At 37.3% G+C, this 20,907-nt stretch overlaps 1 protein-coding gene across 1 annotated transcript in view; it reads left to right on the top strand.

The window, feature by feature from the left end:
* The window catches only part of AOPEP (aminopeptidase O (putative)), a 466,448-nt gene that overhangs the window by 381,530 nt on the left and 64,011 nt on the right, over positions 1 to 20,907 (top strand). The window contains exon 13 of the mRNA XM_075211079.1: positions 57 to 143. Coding sequence (XP_075067180.1) covers positions 57 to 143 — 87 coding nt within the window. The remainder of the gene's footprint in view (positions 1 to 56; positions 144 to 20,907) is intronic.

Here is a 20,907-nt window from a genome sequence, read left to right on the forward strand (position 1 = left end):
GCCATCTGCACACAAGTCGAGTATCTCCTAAACAAACTCTGTAATTTCCAATCCAGGTTTTAAAGTGGACTCGATTAAACCAGAAGAACAGAAGAACCACCAGACGAAAAAGACAATGTAGTGAAGACGAATTTGATGAAAAGGTATGAAGTGTGTATATATGTATGTGTGTGTAAATATATAATATATGTAATTTTCTTCTTCCATTAAGATTTTTATGCATTCAAAATGGCTTTTATAAGATATATTTTATGTAGTGTAATATTATACACGATTACGAAATTGTTAGAATCACTACTGTCTATTTGTAATACTCAGTTTTTCTTTATTTTGGGTAGCAGTTGTTTTCTGTTGGTGTCTAAACAATGCTTTCAGTTTATTATAGACTTCACTTTGAAAACATTTTCTGGCTCTCAAATGTATGTATTTGGCAGAATTAATTCTTGCACTGCATTTACACTTGTAGTCTTGCACTGGGATTGTTGTATATTGCCACGTTTTGCTGCTTTTTTATGCTGTTGACTTCTCTGTTAAGGGTCTGGATTTTGCTGTGTTTAATACTCTGTTACTATATGATTATGTATAAGTTTATATATGAAATAGTGGAATATCACAAATGTGTGGATCATACATTTCTGCAAGGTGGTTTGTTTACTGAAAACAATTTTCTTAGGGGCCTCAGAAAATGGAAAGTCAGAGAAAGTTGTTCTTTAAAAGTCAGTTTAGTTGTGTGCTTTTTATTTTTCGCTTTTTTTTTGTATGTTTTTAGATGGCAAAGATGCAAATGTGAAAGTAGGCACTGCTTGCATTATACTGATAAGCAAATGTTATGGTTTCCTCTTGTGATTCTTTAGGCTTTTTATGTGCATTTCAGGCATATGCCAGTTGTTCTATTTTATTTGTATCACAATACCTGCTGCTTCCTGGAGTTTTTGCTCTTTTAGGTGATTTAGTGGTTGTTGCATAATGTATATGACAGACCAAGATAATATTTCACTCCATGTTCCAGCTTTTTTGACAAGTATAAAATAGATTTATTTTCTGCATCTCAACTCTGATATAATAGGGCTAAGTTAGAAAGCACTTTGAGGTTATGAACAATATTACCACTGTTTAATGCAATTTCTATACAACACATGACATACACACAGTTTTTTACCCTTGTGTTATTCGATTGCACATATTTGCTAATTTGATCCTATAAAAGGAAATCGGCGAAGCTTTGCAACAGATTTTTAAATGACTTCAATTCATGCAGATACTTTGCCCTGCATTTAAGCAATTTGGACATTAGAAATGTTCCTACAAGTCGTAGCCCATATACAAACGGGTTCAGAGATACAATTTAAAAACAGTTTGGTAAAATGACCACTTTCATTTTTTATTAAATAAAACACATATATGTGTGTGCTCATATGTTGTAGCCAGTAAAAGACTGAAGCAGCAATGGATTGTAAAGCTTAAATACTTTTCTTTTAGGGTAAGTAACTATCCCCCTAACCGTATTTTGATGGGGCCCCAAACTCTGCAGATCGTAAAGGTCTGGTACATAGTCTTATACTAGAATTGTTTATAGTTGAGATTTTCAAAGGCACACAATATGATCTGTTCAAAGAATGTCTTCTTTTTTTATGTAACCCCACCTTGTCCATTTTAATTACTTAATTAATAACGTATGTTGTCCTGGAATAAGATGGAACATAAGTTGCTTGGTTTGAAACATTATAAAATTAAGGGTTGACTTTTAGAAGCTTGTTAAGAAGATAACATTTTGAAACAATCATCCTCTGGCAAAAACAAATGTTCCATTTCCTGTTGTATGCGTTTAGTAATGTATAGGTTTTTTTTTATTATTTTTTGCTCTAGATGCTTACCTGGATTATCTGAGCTCTGACTTCTAGCACACTAAATATAAATATTGTGGGTAACACTGCTAGTTAGAATGATATTGTGCAGGGCAGTGAAGGTGTTAAATTTCCATCCATCCAGTGCCATCTGTAGTTGGTCAGTATTCCGAGGAATCAAAAACAACAGGGAGGCTGGTCTGCTGCCCCGAGCAGTACAACAGAGCACTACAGATTAAAGCATTATAATGAAGTGCTTTTGGTCCAAAGCAGACTCAAAGATGTGCAATTAAAACTTTAAAACATCCATTTCGTACTCCCTGTCTAAGTCATTTCCTCTGCAGCAATAATTAGATCTGTGTTGGCTTAGTTATTATCACTGTCTAACATCCCTCCTTTCAGACCATTCCAGTAACAAGTTTAATCCATTTCAGGTTAGATCGGTGCAAGCCTCATGGTCAGGGAAGGGGTTAATCTGTCCGCGATTGCTGGACACTTTTTTTCAGAAGGACGTTTCTCCTTTTCTGTTTTTGCCTTATTTGGGGAATTACATCTTGCTTGGGCATCTCTGTGCTTCTGCTTCACAATATGTTTGTTTTGGTGAGCGTCATACGCACTTGTTGATTGTACTCTAAATATGTGTTTTAAATAGCATGGATCAAATGGCTGCACAATTTGGGCATAGATAGTTTTACTGAGATCCTTGTAAGGGATGGTTTCATTACCATATATAATGCCTAATTATAAAGCATTTGACAAAAAAAAAAAAAATAGTAATTTGTACTTTGATTTTTAGAACTGTTTAACACACTTCTCTAGAATTTTAGTTTTTCTTGTAAATGGAAAAAAGAATTCTATTTTGAAATGTTAGTTTTAAAAATGGATTTTTTTTTTTTTATTTTTTTTTTTTACAATGTGGTGTTTTAATATTTATTTTGCTTTCTGCGCCTTTAACTCAATTTTATTTTACAGCCTAGTCATATCATGCCTTGTTTTAGCCCTGAGGCATAATTAAGACAGTGAGAACACATTGGTCACATAGAATGGTACTAGGCTATTTAGTGCAACTAATTTGTCTTTAAGGTGGTTTTTTTTTGCAATACATTTATTATGACAGGTGGTTGTTGTCCTGTTTATCAAAACTCTTTTAATTGTGTAGTTCTCATTTTGTCACCAATTTTTTAAGTAACTTTTTGTCTTATTTTAGAAAGCATTGTATGACTATCTGTTAATAAAGCATCTGGCATATATACATGTCTGCGTAGTGGTGTAATTTCCATAGTGTATATTGGAAAGTAAGCACACCAAGCATTCATACAATGATCTGGACAATGTTGTCTTTGTTTAACCAGTTGGTAAAGTTTTAATGGCTTACTGTATGTAGGGTGTTATTTTAGGTATGCGCTCTCAGACTTCATGGCAATCATGTAATGGAGATATTTGGCTGAAGATATAAAGAACTTGTCTCATTATTTTTAAGGGAGTTTAGGAGGTATTAAGAAGATTTAAAGTCATATTTGCGAGCACTCGAATCCTTTTCAACTACAGAGACCAAAGGGTGAATGGTGCAACAGACATCTTCTGTGTATGTTAAGAAGAAAATGTGCTGCTTTTATTTAATGATCATACTTGCTTTAAGTTTTCTGTATATTTCTTTTAGTTAATGATTGACAGAATAGAAGGCAGAAGTTGCTACATAATATCTCCAGCATTGAACTTTAATGCTATATTAGAGACCGTTTTGGATCATTGTCATAAGATAAAATTGATTAATTGAACAACAATTCTGTTTAACTTTTACAATTGAATAATATCAGTTTATTGGCTTCAGATCCCCAGGTCCTCAAACATGAAAGCCTTGAAATGCTCATTGTTTTGAAGAACTCCCAACATTGAAATGTAATCTTAAAGCAATTCAGAGAAATGGCAAAACTAACATTTCTCCCGTATAAATAGCACACTAAATGGGGAGCGCCTACCACATTTTATTACAGATTGTGTGGAAAATAGTTTCTCTTTCTGGTCATTAGAACCACCGATTTCAAAGGAAGGAAAGTACAGTATTGTATGCTAACTTGTACATGATATCCAAATGAAGTCACACTAAATCTCTAATGATCTGCACTTTCTGAAGCAGATCACAAGTAACGAGTAATTGTGCACTCTCTACCATTCATTCTACACCACATTTGAAGCCATCATAGTTTTTCTTTTTTTTGCATTGGCTTTAGTTTGTAAACTTTCATGGCTCTCTTGTCCCTTTTGTAGTGGTTAATGCATGTTGTATTGGTACAAATGTTATTTGGTTTCTTTGCAACTATACCAAGTTGTACAGCACTGCATACAATATTAGCTCTGTATTTATTAATGCTAAGAATAATACTCGTAATTATCTATGCGCTATAAGGGTATTAAACTGTTTCAACTTTCTGATTAAGTTCTGTGAGTCACAAGCTAAAAAAATGTCTGTTAGGCCACAAAACATGGTTCTGTTTTTTATCTTGTAGTTAATTGTTTTTATAAGGGGGTTTTATGAAATGCGATGCATTCTATTTATTTTTGATGCTCCTAATCCATACATGGAGATTTTATATATGTATGTGTTTTATGTATAAGATGATTTTTATTATTATTTCTAGCATTTGCTTTATCTTGTACTAACATTGGACAGATTATAAAACTCTTGAGGGAATTAAACAATCCAGTTGATGTGTATTGAAGTTAGAACATTGTAGGTGTATTTGGGTAACAGACAAGACCATACACATGATCTAACGTGGGTTAGCAGTCACATGGCCCACTATGACATCTTGTTGGGCATTGCATATACTATTTACCGCTTTCTACTGTGATCATGCATGGTTTCCTGTAGGAGAGAGCTTAATGATATCTACATGGTTGGAAGAGGTTAAGGAGGTGTTGTTTCCTTTTAAAATGTCATTATGAGGATCGATATTTGTTATTGTTTTTAGATGTGAAATGTTCCAAATGGAAATGCAACACTATGTGAAGAGAGAGTGCATTGAAGGGTTTTGAAGAGCGAAGGCGCAGTCTGATCAATCCCTTTTGATGGGTTGCATTATTTATTTATGCAATTGGAACATTCAGGACATGATTTAGATTACAGTCTAGAAGCTATCTAAGCAGGACAGAAACAAGAACATTTGCCTAAGTGATTCAGGAATACAATGAGGTTACATTCTACATGGAAACAACAGTCTTGGCTACTGTGCAGCACAGCCATAGAGGATTTTAAATAAAGGTCCTTTTCATGACTGTGATTTATTAGGATAAACCCATGCCTTTATTTGACAAGCTCGTCATACTGAACATGCTGTGTCCTCTTTCCATGCGTAAACATTGCCTTATTTATTTGATCAAATTTTATAAGTTAATTTTTATTGTCCTTATTACTATCAGCTTTTATTAGACTAAGGAATAAATATTTTGCTGTAAGTATATATAATTCTGAATTTTTATTCTGCTCATACTTTCTGTTCTTGGTTTGGTTGTGAAACCTTTTCTTAAAATTATGAATTACTTCAAACAAAACAAACAGCACATATACCGTTTCAGCTTTCGTAGTAACATTTGAAGGGGCTCACCCAATGTTATTTTAGTTGTTTTTGTTTTGTTTTGCTTTTTAAATTTTGTCCTCCCACCCACTACTGGTATCTTAAGAATTTTGAGAGGTTCATTCTCAAGGAGCTGCTCAAACCAGTCAAGAAAAACCATCTGGTAGACCGTGTATAGCCGGAGAACGCAGAATTCCTGGTCATTTCTTGGGGTGACTATAACTCCCCTAAAAATCTGCAAATGTATGATGCTTCTTTCCTGACATGTTGGACATGGTTACCCAGCACCCAGACAATGTATTTATAGGATTCTTTATATTGGTAATGTCTCTGCTGTGCTCTGGTGGAATGGCAGACATAAACAAGCATTGCATATTTCCAGTATCGCTGTTGTCATTGACTCTGGGGAGACTTTGAAGCATTCAGAGCTTAGTTTTCAGTGTTATGGGCAATGCAATCATAGACACATCTGTGTGTTTTAGTAAAATAAGAAAATGACAGTGTCTACTAATATGTGTATGGGCAGTGAAGAAAAGATGCACATTAATTTTGTTGTGATATATTTATTTTGTAATCACAGAAAATAACACTGACCTTTTCAGACATGGTATCAATTAACTGATTAAAAAAATAGATTTAGTGTCATATTATGTACCAGCTATACTTGTCTTTTCCTACACACTCCTGTGATTTTACTTGAGAGCTGAAGCTTTAGAAGTCAATGTCCCACCTACTCCTAGCTCTTATGAACAGTTTTTTGTTTTTTATTCAGTTTTTTATTCTTTTTCACAATATTTGTGTTGAGCTAGTGAACAGACTGACGGAAGTTTCTTGGTTAGATTAATAGCGACTGCTTATTCTGTAATCTTATCTCTCCAATCTTTTCATCCAGGTTGTTAATTTGCCTTATGCTCCCAGCTTTAGTTTCTGAACTACATCAATTTCATGTGGACTGAGCAGTGAAGTTCTCCTTGGGCTATTGTGACACAGGATCGCTTCAACGCTGCCGCTGCCATGGCGAAATGTTGGTGAAGCGGGGAATGCCCCTCCGCTGTCACACAAGAGTGATTGAAGACGCTGCATGCAACGTTTATGAGCTCAATCATTCTCATGTAATGGGGGAGGAGCATTCCCCTTGCTTAAAACAGTAGCGGTTGAACAATTAGAAAGCTGTGCTGAAAAAGGGCAGCATGCAAGTTGTGTGACATTACCCTTACTCCAACAGGTAAAAAAATAAATAAAGAAAACATTTCATACATTTTTGATATTTATAATTTGAAAACAAAACTTTGTATTAAATACAATTAATCTATGCTATTTCATTCATTGGAAGAGTTTCATACTGCAGTTTTATTTTATGGTTTTCTTTTGTTATAATTCCACACTTCTAGTATTTTGGTTCAGTATTTGTGTCAATGGCACGTGCAAAAACTTGTTGCTGCTGTCATTGAAGTGGTTTAGTCTGAGCCTATACAAGCAATGTGTTTCACCTGCTACCACTAAATTCCATGTTTATGACACATTAAAGTTAGTTTTTTCCAATTAATCCTGAATTATGAACAGTAAATAACAGTGCTTAACCAAATATTTAATATGTAATAATTCAACAAAGTAGAATTTAAAGATCATTACCATAACACTCTCTGACAAGATTCCCAGCATATCGCCCCCAAATACCTGTGCAACATCAACTCTGGTGGGGTGATCCATCTTGATCCATTATTAAACAGAACCTCTGGATATTGGCAAATTTATGTGTAACATTGTCTGCACTTCGATTGAATTTAACACATTCTTCCATTGAATAGTTGTGAGCAATTTCCATTTCCGTTTGTAATTTGGTAGTTTGGAGTGCTCTGAAACTTCCTTCTCCTCAGAAATCACATCATATTAAATCTTCGTAGTGCTGATGAGCCCTGCTAATTGTCATGCATTTACACTGATCTACTGATCTTTCATGGTGTGTTAACCGTTAACGAAAGTACATTTGTTGATGTGATCTTTTTCAACTTTGTGTGTCTGAAATGGTTAAGGAAACAAAACATTTATTGTGTATACAGCTTTTATTCCTTGTGGAAATGATTGCTTAACTAACTTGAACTACCTCAATTCAAGGTCTGGAAGCTGACATTGTTCTTTATTGTCCCAGTAAAGCAAAGTAGGGCAGTAGAACATAATAGACTCAAATTACAGGTGGGAAGATTTGTAAATAGGAACAACTGATTTAGAAATCCTTACATTCAGAGACTAACAACCAGAACTGTGTGTAGCTGTTCTGTGGGGTTTTTGTTTTTGCTGTAGACATGATTTAAAATGGACTGATGCTAAATCCAGCCAATAGACATTCACAGTAGTCTAAAAAGAAAAAAAAACATGGAAGACACTAAAACAGGCTATTGGACATCTCGACTAATTTCATTGCAGTTGTGGTGATTGTTTTCACACATTGTCTTGCAACTAGATTATAGTTCTTTTCTAATGACATTGTATTTGTATTTATGTAGGATATTTGTGTAATCAGTGGTACTATATAAATAACTGGTGATGATGATATTATTTCACTGAATCAATAGAAATCAATGATCGCATGAGCCCTGTTCTCTTTGTAGTCCATTACAAATTTAAATAAAATAAAAACTTCTTAGGGGCATATTCAATTCTCGGCGGAAACGCCGAAAATCTCGCGGTCCGCGCACTATTATGGTTATTACGGTAATCGTGCACGGAAAAACCGTTAATATGGTAATTTTCTCGCTGGATTTCAGCTCGCAGCTCCCTGAGCCGCAAGCTGAAATCCAGCTAACTATTACCAAATAGTTTTTCCGCAGCGCGGAAAAAAAAGAATTGAATATGCCCCTTAGTGTCTGTATTAACATAATGGTCTATATAGTATTTTAATTCATACTGTTTTAATCAACTTGACTATTGTTTGCTAGGGGCCATGATGTTTCATGTATTCTTGACATTTTGTTTTGTAGAGCCTGAACATCAGAGAGATCACAGTAATAAATACGGGAATATATTCTCTAGATAACGCCATGCAAATCCTAACATATGCTGCATGTTTATGCTGCAGGTTTATTTATCTTAAGTCTATAAAGCATGGGTAAAGTGCATTTAATTTCCTACTACAGAAGATGAAAATCTAAGTGTGCCCCAGCTGAAGTGCAGGGTAACCTCACAATGTTTCTGATCTTCAATCTCTCGCAAACTATTAAATGAACGCTTTCCGTCTTAGTGATGTGAAATGCAGGAGGACCCTTGCAGGTATATATGTATACGCACCTATTTTTTGACATAAAACATTCCTCTTCCTGTTTAGAATAAGAGTCTTTTTAATTGTTTCCCTTGGGCTACTTCAATGAACGCACTTTAGGCCTGGATAATCTCACAAACCCTCCTAAAGTTAAGTGGCTTCATACGCGTCCGTGTGGTCTTGCTTTTTCAAGTCAGTATGAATGCATTAAAATGCCATTACCCTTCTCTAGAGTGACAAAAGTGAGTGGATTTCAGTCATGTCTTTTCAGCAGTCATCTACTGATGTACTTTTCTCTGGTAACAATCGTTGTCAATCTTTGTTGACAGAGTTAGTACAGCAATACTGTCGTCATTATCATTTTTAGGAGTGTTTATTGTAGAACTAGAGAGAACAATCTTCATGGTCTGGATATTATTTCTAAATGAAATAAAGCATCAGTACATGCATATTAAAGAGAGATTCTCAACTTTGTCAACTCATAAATACAAGTCTTCTATTACCTGCTGTATTTTTCAGCAATGTCACCAATAGACTCAATATGTGATATGTCAGCAAAGCGCTTTTCCCTTGTGTCTTTTACGTAGTCTCTATAAGGCACTGCTCACGTTTTGTAAAGACAAGGTTTTTTCCGTGTCCATCTCCATTTTTATTCATAGATTTATTTATGCTAACTGAAGTTATTGTTCCCCCTGTAATTTGAAATTGGGAACTGACTTAATGGAGGATTTCTCTGGATCAACACAATATATGAACTTGTCTCTTTTTCTCACTCTTATAAAGTATGTAAAGATTAAGAAAGCTGCTGCCAAGGTAAGTGACCATAAAAGGTGATGTAACCCATAGTGACTACTCAGCTATTTGTCTTCATTTTCTATTCTGTAATAGAAAATAACAGTATGTTTTGCTATTTAGTACATCACCTTTTGTATGCCGTTATCGGTGCAGCATGTTTATATATATCTCCCATAGTGAGTGTCATTTACAGATAGAATGTGCAAGTCTAACTTTATCTGCATATGTTTATAGGAGAAGGGGGGGCACACATATGCTTTAAATTGTCAGGGGAGACAATAAAATGGCAGGCTGCATCCTGCCCACAGGCTGCCCATTGTGCTGTTCTGTTAATGTGCAGTGGGTTCTGTTTATGTGCACTGTGAATCATATTAACCCCATCACTGGGCCTTTGAAATGAAAGTAATATAAATATGGGCATATCTGGAGTATATTGCAGCAGTTTTGTTTTTGTATTACATCTTTCTACATTGTTTTTAGGATGAATGAAGTATACAAGTTAATGGTTTCAGGCTTTACTGAGCTCTCCTTCAGGTTTACCCTCCTACATAATTTACCTGTAAACCAGTTATGTCTGACAAAGGGCTTGGTAATGACTGCATCATTTTAATAACTGCACTACATATGTGGAAATATTTGTATAATCAGCACATTGTCTGGTCAGCAGGTGCCATTTATTCTTATTAACCTTTTATTTATATTACACCAATGTATATTGCAAAGTTTTACAGATAATTTCCAATGTTTCAATTACCTTTTCCAAATTTAAAAAATCATTTGTACGTCCCCCCCCTCCCCCACAGTCCATTCAAGGCCACAGCAGCTCCCAAGCCCCAGAATGCAACCTGTGTAATAAGAAACAGTTCGGCATCATGACTGTAATAGGCTGTGTTCCCAGGCTCAGTTATTGCTGCAGCCCTAACAGGAGTACAGGTGAGGCTTGCAGCCGCTTCAGGTTGCTCCCATGTAGAGCAGCAAGAGAAGGAGGTGGGGAGGACTTGCGTCAAAGTGTCTGTGAGTAAATGTGAGTCAGTGGGAGTCTGTTATGTCAGAGTGGATCTATGTGATAAAGCATAGATTTGTTTTAAAGAAAACCTGTGTATTATCAGAAAGAATGTATTACCTAATCTTTATCATCCTCAGCTATTTATATAGCGCCACTAATTCCGCAGCGCTGTACAGAGAACACTCACACCAGTCCCTTCCCAATTGGAGCTTAGTCTAAATTCCCTAACACACACAGACTGAGAGAGAGACTAGGGTCAATTCAGATAGCGGCCAATTAACCTACAAGTATGTTTTTTGAATGTTGGAGGAAGCCACATTAAGTTATTACAGATATTAGAAGTCGCCTCAGAGTTTAGTCACTTGTACAAAGCGCTCAGCCGGCAGCCTTGTGCTCAAGTCCTGATTATTCAATACAACAGCAATGGATTCCCCAGCGCGATAGAAGGATAGAAAAAAAGGGGGGGGGGGGGGGGGGTTTATCAGTGAAAAAAACAAAGTGAGAGAGATATATAAATGTATATAGATGTGACAGTGTTAAAATAAACGTTGACTTACTAATAAAAACAAGAAGGCGTCTCTAAAGTAAAAGATATCCGTTTATATGTAGGAGACAGGTTGCTAGTTGTATCTGTCTCACAGTCCAAAAGTAGCAACTGCCTGTCAAAGGACGCGCATGCGCGGTAGGACCAGTGGCGATAATGTAAAGTTCAAACAGTGTCAAATTGCTAACCTACGCGTTTCACCCCAATAGGGGGGGCTTCAGGGAAAATGAATAGTGATTTGACACACTGTTTGAACTTAACATTATCGCCGCTGGTCCTACCGCACATGCGCGGACTTTGATATTGTCTTTCCGGCATTTTTGTGAGGATTACACTACGCCTAAGAGCGGGATCGCTACCTGGGTGATAAACTCTACAACAGAAAGTAACAGCCTCTTACCGCCCAGTTACTGTTGTAACTTACGTGGATGCAGAGACTTTGTGACTGTTTTCTGGTACATCGCTGAAAGCACCAACTTTCTAGGAACAGGATCGTTACATAGAAGGAGGACCTCTATACGGACGATCTGGACACATCATCTGGGGAGGGAGGTAAGTGCACCACCCAACCTTCCCAGACTTGTGGCCCCTGTGTTTCTCTGTGACTTTGTTTTAACAGTACCTATAGACAGGCAGTTGCTACTTTTGGACTGTGAGACCGATACAACTAGCAACCTGTCTCCTACATATAAACGGATATCTTTTACTTTAGAGACGCCTTCTTGTTTTTATTAGTAAGTCAACGTTTATTTTAACACTGTCGCATCTATATACATTTATATATCTCTCTCACTTTGCTTTTTCACTGATAAACCCCCCCCCCCCTTTTTTTCTATCCTACTATCGCGCTGGGGAATCCATTGTTGTTGTATTCCATAGGGGTTTGAGACCACCTCTTCTGTTTGTTCCTCTGGCTGCCTATTTCATCCCACACGTGGATAGCGCGGATCCCCCACAATCCATTTTTTGATTATTCAATAGGCTGCAGCCCAGGGCATGAGGTTTTAGGGAGGCACAAAATTGTGACAGGTAGAGGCATTAACTTAAATTAATTATAAAATATAACAAAATATTTGTTCTCCAACGTAAAAAGAAAATTGAAAAATGTAGTAAGATTTTACTCTTGACACGTTCCCATTGTAAAGACTGAAGTCATCCTCTGGCGGATGCTTAGAATAAGCGAGTAGGAGAGACAAAGACGGCGACAGGCGCAGGCATGACAGCCCCCACCACCTTCACTACATATTCACGGCCCCAGTGCTGTGAGACAGAAGTGCTAACCACTAAGCCACCGTGCTGCCTTCTTGGAACTCCTTGTTACCTTCTAAACGCCTTTTAGTGTACAGTACGTTACTCTTTTATATATTTATTATTTTGTACAGTGCCTATTATTGACTAGATAAGGCAATGCATAGGTAGAACTTAGCCACTATTTAGCAGTAATAAACTTCAAGTTGTGAGGTTGAATAATCCTAAAGTAAAAATAAACTACTTGCTTCCTACAATGAGAAAATCCTTGGCTATTTTATAAGCGAACCTTCTTTAAACAAGAACTCCTACAAAATAACATACCACTAAACCAGTGAACATTTTAAATTAATACATATTTTAGGCATGAATGTTTCCTTTGCTTTTTCCTTTCTTCAAAGTGTGACATGATGTGTGAACAATTGGACCCACTGAAGTTCTACATTTCTGTTTTATTAGTCCATCTCCACCTTAAGGCTTGTTTCTGTCTAATATCCCTTTCAATGTTATTATGTTTTTATGTATTTAATTCTGACTAAAACATAGTTACTTCCCAGTGCTGGTGCTAGCTCTAGGGTGCGCTTGGCAGTGCCCATCCCTCCCTGGAAAATGGAACCTATCCCCCTTGGTCGTGGCGCCTCAATGCTCGCTGCTTACCTAGCTGGATGGAGGTAGAGGCAGCATCCTCTGCTCCTCAGTGGGAGTGTGGCGCTTGGCTGTGACATCATAGCCAAGCGCCACATTCCCAGCCTATCACAGAAAGGTAAGAAGCTGCTGGCCACTTCTTTTCAATGTCAGTGGCTGGAACCGTGTGAGGCCCCGCGGGGGGAGTAACATTATTTCACTCATTCATTATTTTAGGCTCCCTCTAACCATATGTGCCCTAGGCAAACACCTTAGTTACTTTCAACTCTGAGGCACATTTGTTCAAAATTGGCTGCTTAGTTTTGGCAAACAATCCTTCAGCCATTTTCAGGATAACTTGACTGTAGTTCACTCTACCAATTATACTATATGAATTCTCAGATTCTGCAACAAAGTGCATACAGTTAGCTGCACACTTGGCACCACAGTTATTCTACATGTCATGTATAGTTGCAAGCGTTTGCATATTTTATATACTGCATGCGAAGGGGCGTAATTGTAGTATTTTCTCTTAACAGAGGATGCATATTTTTAGTTTCTCAAAAATTCATGTGTGCCAAACATCTTCATGTTATGCATAATTAGCCAATTAGTGCTTCTTTATGTATATTCATCTGTATGTATATTCATATGCCCTGGACAATTGCTATGGAACTTTTAGACATGCAAGTTATCAGTGAAGGAAAGTCCATATTGGGCAAGGAACGTTTAAAAGCATGTAGCTCTGAAAAGGAACTACAAAAAAGAGGAAAGGGAAAAATATCTTATATAAGATTATGCAAAGTATAGCATACTAATTTAACCCATTATTATATAAAATGCAATAAGTACTCTTATAAGTTTTCAAATGGAAACCGTGTGTTGTATTATTAGAGTGTTTTGCTATAAAATAGTGAAAGTATATATTGCAAGTACTTTCATTCATATGCTTTAACCTTCTCAAATTCTACATGTAATGCAGATAATTCCACTGTTTAGTGGTAATCTGGTGTAGGATCGTTATCATGCATTGAAAGAGTTTCCTCTAATATCTCCTCTCCCAAGCTTTCATTTAACACTTGCAGTCCCATACAGACAGCATATTTTATGTCACACTGTGGATGGTAGTTTTAATGCAACTTCTCCCTGACTCCCTAAGAACAGCAGTTGTCTCATAGTCTAGTCATTTACCATACATTATTAGATTATGTCAGTCCATGAAGTAAACTGAGATGAAGAGAGCGGGTGTTATGAGCTCCGATTACTTTGGTGGCTAGATAATCCTATTGTATTTATGCCTGCAATTTGTTGCTTTTTTTCCAACAAAGGGGCACGTCTTTGGTTCCAAGATCTACATTTGATCATTAGTGGTAGAAAGTGAAAGACTTGACATTTTAAAAAGCATGCAGCATGGACTCTAACTGGATATAGTCAAAGTACAGGCCTACATCGTTATGATAATGTCAAATTACTGCTTCAAATAAATAAAAACAAACCAGTAAACATACATTTCGATGGTGCTGTAAATGTTTATTCTCATTTTGTAGATCTATCTTGAAAAACACAAAAATAAAGATTGAAAACAAATATTACAAAACTGAAAATAAAATATAAGTAGCAGAATTTGATGCATCATCTGTGATTGGCTTTCCTGTCCTGGGTCACTAAACTGGGTGTTGGCATTTTGTCCCACCCATTGTGGGAGAGGCTATTGATGTGGAGAATAGCAGAAAACCTTGTAACATGTAATTTTTGTTCAAGAGGGGATCTTGAGATCATTTCCAACTAAAAATGCTTTACATTGGGCAGATTATTGTTCTTTAAAAGACTGTGAAAATCAAAAAGATTATAATTTGTTCATGGATTTCTATAGAACAATAATAAAAATACTCCATAGGGAAGATTCTATTCAGTGTGCCCCGTATAAGTACGTATAAAAATTAGCAGAGATTCCTAGTGTAATGGCAGCCAGACATCGCAGTGATAATTGCATGCTGCATCGCCAGCAATAGAATCTCCCCCCTAGAGCTTTTAAGATTTCAGAGAACATCGCAAAATTAATGGTTTTTTTGGGGGTTTTTTTTTACGATTTATATTGATTATAGATTATTATTTATTTATAAGGCGTCACAGATTCCGTAGCGCCGGAAACAGAAGCAAGTAACAAATAGATAAGGTAATACATTTCAGTAGCTCAGATGAGTGTAAGTAGGGCTATGGGGACTCACAAAAAAGTGCAGCAAAAGACGTGACAGGACATACGAGGGACAGGAGACAGACGTGGGACAATAGGTAGAGTCTTGGAGACTAGCATGGGGGAAGGTAATGAGAGGTGAATTGAGGCAGAGGTCAGAGATGGAGCAGAGTGGCCGGGTAGGTATGTACTTTGAAACAAGGTCAGAGATGTAAGGGGGAGAAGTGTTAGTAAGGGCTTTGTAAGTGAAAGTAAGGAGCTTGAACTGAATTCTGAAATGGACAGGGAGCCAATTAAGGGATTTACGCAGAGGAGAAGCGTAAGAGGTGTGGTTGGAGAGGAAGATGAGCCTAGCTGCAGCATTCTATATGGATTGAAGGTTGGAAGTGCGGGAGCCAGGGAGACCAGTGAGAAGGAGGTTGCAATAGTTGAGACGAGAAATGAAGAGTGAATGGACCAGCATTTTGTTTGCTCCCTGAGAGAAGGGACAGGTTTTTGTAATGTTATGCAGGCAGCATTGGCAGGATTTGGTGAGGGACTGGATATGAGAGGCAAAGCTGAGGGCTGAGTCAAGGGTGACTCCAAGCCAGTGACCTTGGGTGACAGGAGAAAGAGTCCTGTTGTCAACCAATAGGGAGATATTGGGAGGGATAGCAACATTGGCAGGAGGAAAGATGATGAACTTGGATTTGGAGATGTTGAATTTCAGAAAGCGCTGTGACATCCAGGTAGTTACAGCAGAGAGACAGCGAGAGATCGGTCAGGGGAGGAAAGATAGATTTGCGTGTCATTAGCATAGAGGTTATATTGGAAGCCAATGATTGAATGAGCTCACCAAGAGATGTGGTGTAGAGAGAAAAGAGCAGAGGACCAAGCAGAAGGGTTGTGGGACTTTGGAAAGTGGAAGGGGGGGGGGGTGGAGGAGCCAGATGCAAACACTAAAAGAGAGGCCAGACACGTAGGAGGCAAACCAGGAGAGGGTTGTTTCGCAAAGAACTAGGGATTAAAGGGTGGTGAGAAGAGGAGAATGATCAACGGTGTCAAAAGCAGCAGAGAGGTCGAGGAGTACGAGTAGGGAAAAGTGAGCATGAGAGTAAGTATTTTGTTACTTTAGTGAGGGCAGTTTCAGTTGAGTGAAACGGACAGAAGCCAGACTGGAGAGGGTCAACAAGAGAGTGGGAAGAGGGAAAGTGGGTCAGACGATTGAAGACATAAGTAGTTCGAGAATTTTAGAAGCAAAGGGAAGCGGAGGCATGGGGTGATAGTTGGTAGTAATTCTTGTGAATAGGAGAGATGACAGCATGCTTGAAGCCCAAGGGGAAAATACCGGTGGGGATAGAGCGGTTAAAGAGGTGAGTAGGGTGACAACAGGCATTGGAAGAGAAGGAGCGGAGTAACTTGGAGGGGACAGGATCAACAGGACAGGTTGTAGAAGGAGAGAAGAGAAATTATCTCGGGCACAGTAACAGGTGGGTAGGAGCCAAGGGTGGCAGAGTGAGTGATAGAGAGGACAGGTGGTGGGGGGGGGGGGGGGGGGCAAGGCTGACAAGAACAGATATCATTATGTATAGAGTCAATTTTGTCTTTGGAGGAGGTGGGGGAGGACGCAATAGAGAATTAATGGTAGCAAATAGGCGTCGGGGTCTATTGGACGGGGAGGAGATGAGAGATGTGATCAGTAGATGATACTTGCTAGGTTCCTATAAATTCCACTGTAGTGTTAGTTTACTGTGCTTTCACACACATATACTGAATGCTGTTTCCTGTTTTTTATATACCTGTCACTGTTCTCGCCAGGGGCATTAAGAAGTAGCTGGGTGGGGGCAGTGTAATACACCTACACACACTGCTGGCTGTAGTGCTCACATGGTGTCTGTTAGAATAAATGATTGTTTCTCCTATTATAATAGGACTCTGTTGGGCACCAAGAGCCAGGTGGCAAGTAAAAACAGTGGGGCAGAGCATAAAAAATTATCTGCCTTACAATAATCTATGGTGTGTGTGTGTGAGGGAGATATCTTTTAAAAATTCCATAGTCCAACGCAGCTGTGAGGCAAAATACATTTCTGGAAGTGTTTCAGAAACCCATTTTTACGTTCTATTCTGTAATCTTTTTTTCTAAATTATTATTATTTGTTTTATTTTTGTTACATACATCATTTTTTGGCTCATTTTATATTTTCAACTCTTAAACTACTTGGGTCATTGTTTAACATTGTGCTTTTTAGGTTAAGTAAAATAAATATGAAATCACTTACTCCATCCCTCAACAAATGTATTTCAAGAGATTTTTATTCACCACTGAAATTTATTCCCACTTTGTTTTATTTCTTACTCGGTTCAAAATATTGTATACAATGGGTCTATTCTTAAAATTCTTAGTTATACCAATGAAATACTAAACATAACCCTAGCTGCACAATAATTTAATAATTAAAAACACAAGTTTTTAATTCTAAACCATCACAGAACAGTTACTGCTGGTTAAAACTTTGACCTGCTCAAGATAATGGTCCTCCATATGCTTTTCATGCGTTGGTACCTTAATATAATCCACAGGTCACTCTTGTACTTATTAAAATCAATCTAAACTCCTGTTTTAAGCTTGATTAATATAATGGAATGATATAGATATATGCTAATATAAAAATTGTGCAAAATGATATTCTGGATTTTCAGTGAAAAGGACTTCTACAAACAGCTATTAAACAGCCCATTTCAAACATTGCCATTGTTCTTTTTGTCTGTCTAGATGTGTCCTTTTCCTACATATGGTATTTCACGATCACAATAGCACTACACCCTTACTTGTTATGTGTTCTCTGACTGTGGAGCCAGTGTAAAAATGACCTTGTTGTGAAATAAAGTGAATTTTAGTCTGTAGTGTGTATTGGAAATAGTGAAATCGCACATCTTCTATCAAACAAATTATTGTCCAATCTCTAGTTAGTCTGATTTTCAACCCAAATTAAACTATAACTAGCAGCAATGGGTATACATATGGGGTAAAACCTCAAATACAGTCCATGTTTAGTTCAGACTTATGTATGTGTATCCACAAATATAGAAGCACCAGAATTAATGCCAGAGATGAAGATAACTAAATATGGGTTTATAAAAGTCCTCCACACTCCTCTTTGATGATGCATAGAAATAATGCTTCAGAGCGTAGTGCTCCATGCTATGTGACTGATTGTGTGTTTTGTGGAAGCACTCTACTTCCAGGTATATACGGGGCCGGGTATTGTCTTTGTAAACCCCCCCCCCCCCCCAACCCCACCCTCAATGCATTTCAGCTATTAGTTACTTTATTTGCTTGCACAGAAAGTCCTCTGAAGATGGCAAAGCCCAATATTCACACCTATATAGGACATTTATATAGAACAGGCACATGTAGTTAATTAATATTTTTTTTTACTTTTTTATGTTTCAATATGTAGTTTTGTAATTTAAAACATTAGTTTCAGATTTAGATTTCAGTACAGTTTTGGATGGTGCATATATCACAGCAATCCCCATTCACTTGAAGACCAAAAGGTTGTCTAACTGTTGAGCCAGGTGACTTACATGTTGCTGTAAAGTCTGTTTCACCTCTAATAAAGGCTGCAAAGGGTTATTTTAGAGCTAAAGGATCATAATGCAACTGCACCAATATTTCTATCTGTTCTTCACATCTTACAATGTGTGCAGTAGTAGAGACATTTAATTGGATTTCCTTAATTTCCAAATCCCAAATTTTGTAAATTTAATCTGGCATACAGTGTACACAGATGGGGGCTACAGGACGTAGGTAAGTTGATCTGATTATACAGGGAGATGTGTTCTGTTGCTCTCTCCTATGCCGGATGTTATTATACTTCACAGATCTGCTATGTCCCTTTTGAAGTGGTTTATATTTTCAGACTCATATGACTGCTTTTGAAGCTCTTTCTGTTTGCTCTTTCCAGAAGCATCAGTCCATGTAATGCCTACATGTGAGTGCGTGCATCAGTGCCAAGGAGCGTCATACTTGATTAGAATTTTCCAGTCTAAGCATAATAATTTAATTAAGAAAATAATCCGTTTCAATCTGAGACAGGGCCCATTGTTCTTGTCCGTTCACTAGATATTTATATTTTTTTATGATTTGTCATCACGACAAATCTCCACCTATTTTGCAGCATACTTTCTGGGAATATAATCTGCTCTCCCAATAATTTGGTAGAATTCCATATATATATATATATATATATATATATAATTTGTGTGTATATGTTGAAGGTAGTAAGAATTCGATCACCAGCCAGCCTTTAGGATATTATCTACTTATTTGTAAAGGGCTGGCTGGGCTGGGGGGCAGGAGGGTATCTGCTTCCTGGGCCGCTCCCATAGTGGGTTAACTCTGGCTGGGTCACTGGGCTACCAGCATTTTTTTTGTTGTTGTTTTTTGCTCCCAATAGGATGCTGAGCGAGTCTTGCCAAACTACTCTGCCCTCCACTAGTGGGGGAAACAGAACAGGGATGTACAAAGGTAGTCAAAATACATGTGGGTGTGAAAACAGAGGGTAGGGATAGCCCTGCTTGTGATAGCTTACAGTCTAATGGGATATAGATACTGTAACAAATGCCAGTTTTTCATGCACACTTTATGCATTTTGAGAAATGGAAAAACTATTCAAAAATAATCTATGATCCCGTTCCCACTAATGCAGTCATATACAACAGGCAGCATGGTTTTACAGACACACTGCATATTTGTCCCTTACAAAACACTAATCATAAAATCCTCATGAAATGCTTATCAAATCTGCATGGAAAAGGCATCTGTTTTGTTACCATGCATAAAAACATCACAGTCACTATAACAAATGGTTCTATCACTATGACAAAAGCTTTATCCAAAGAGGTTTTGTGAATCGGGATGATTCACAAAGAGATATCGCCAATTTGCAGTGCCAAAAAAGTTTCTCATTGCTGGGATATGTGGAACAAATATATTTGTAGGCAAAGCAAACTTTAGAACTTTTACAACTTTACATATTGAGAAATTGTATTGTATTTTAAATTCACAATACACAGGTGTTCCCTTTATCTCTGATAACATAAAATGCAATTTAGAATGTTATATTGGCTCATGTAAAAGGCTACTAGTAATATATGCAAATATATACGTAAAGGTTTTGGGTATTTATAACTGATATCTGAAATAAAGTTTTTATTCGGGGAGGGATATGTTTTCCTATGCACAGCAGACATCTTGCCATCCCTATGTTCAAATTGTAAATATGCCAAACATTTGCGTTTCTTTCCAGGAATGAAAATTATACTTTTTTGTGTACTTTTATTTGCTACAGAAGTACAGCTACAAAACTCTGTGATCATTTGCTTTTTTTAATGAAGCATCTATCAATGGCATTGTCACTGTCTGTTTGGGGCTAAATAGTTCAATTAACACTTTGGTTAGTTCCTGGACCCTCAAGTTTAAATTGTGTTTGCAATGTGTGATTGAGATGGAGAGTGATGGAAATTTGGGCAAATGAGAGGATGAAAGGAAGTCATATTTTTCTTCTGTCAGTGTGTAACCTAACTCTGTTCCATTTATAGGCTCTTTGATCTTGCAACTGTTCATGTACATTCATCACCACATTAATATTCTCTCCTCCCTTCGCTTGTCAGTGTTGGAAATGCAGTCATTGTCGCATGCTTGGTGTCCAGGGCAATCATTGTGTTTGTATGAGGCAGGGTGCAATACAAACAGGGCAGTGTGTGTCACTCTAGAACAAGAACATCTGTGGCATTATTCTTTGTGGAGAAAAAAGGAACAATGTTGTGTGGAAGAAGT

The sequence above is a fragment of the Mixophyes fleayi genome, chromosome 1 (assembly GCF_038048845.1).
Source record: "Mixophyes fleayi isolate aMixFle1 chromosome 1, aMixFle1.hap1, whole genome shotgun sequence".
Classification (NCBI taxonomy): domain Eukaryota; kingdom Metazoa; phylum Chordata; class Amphibia; order Anura; family Limnodynastidae; genus Mixophyes; species Mixophyes fleayi.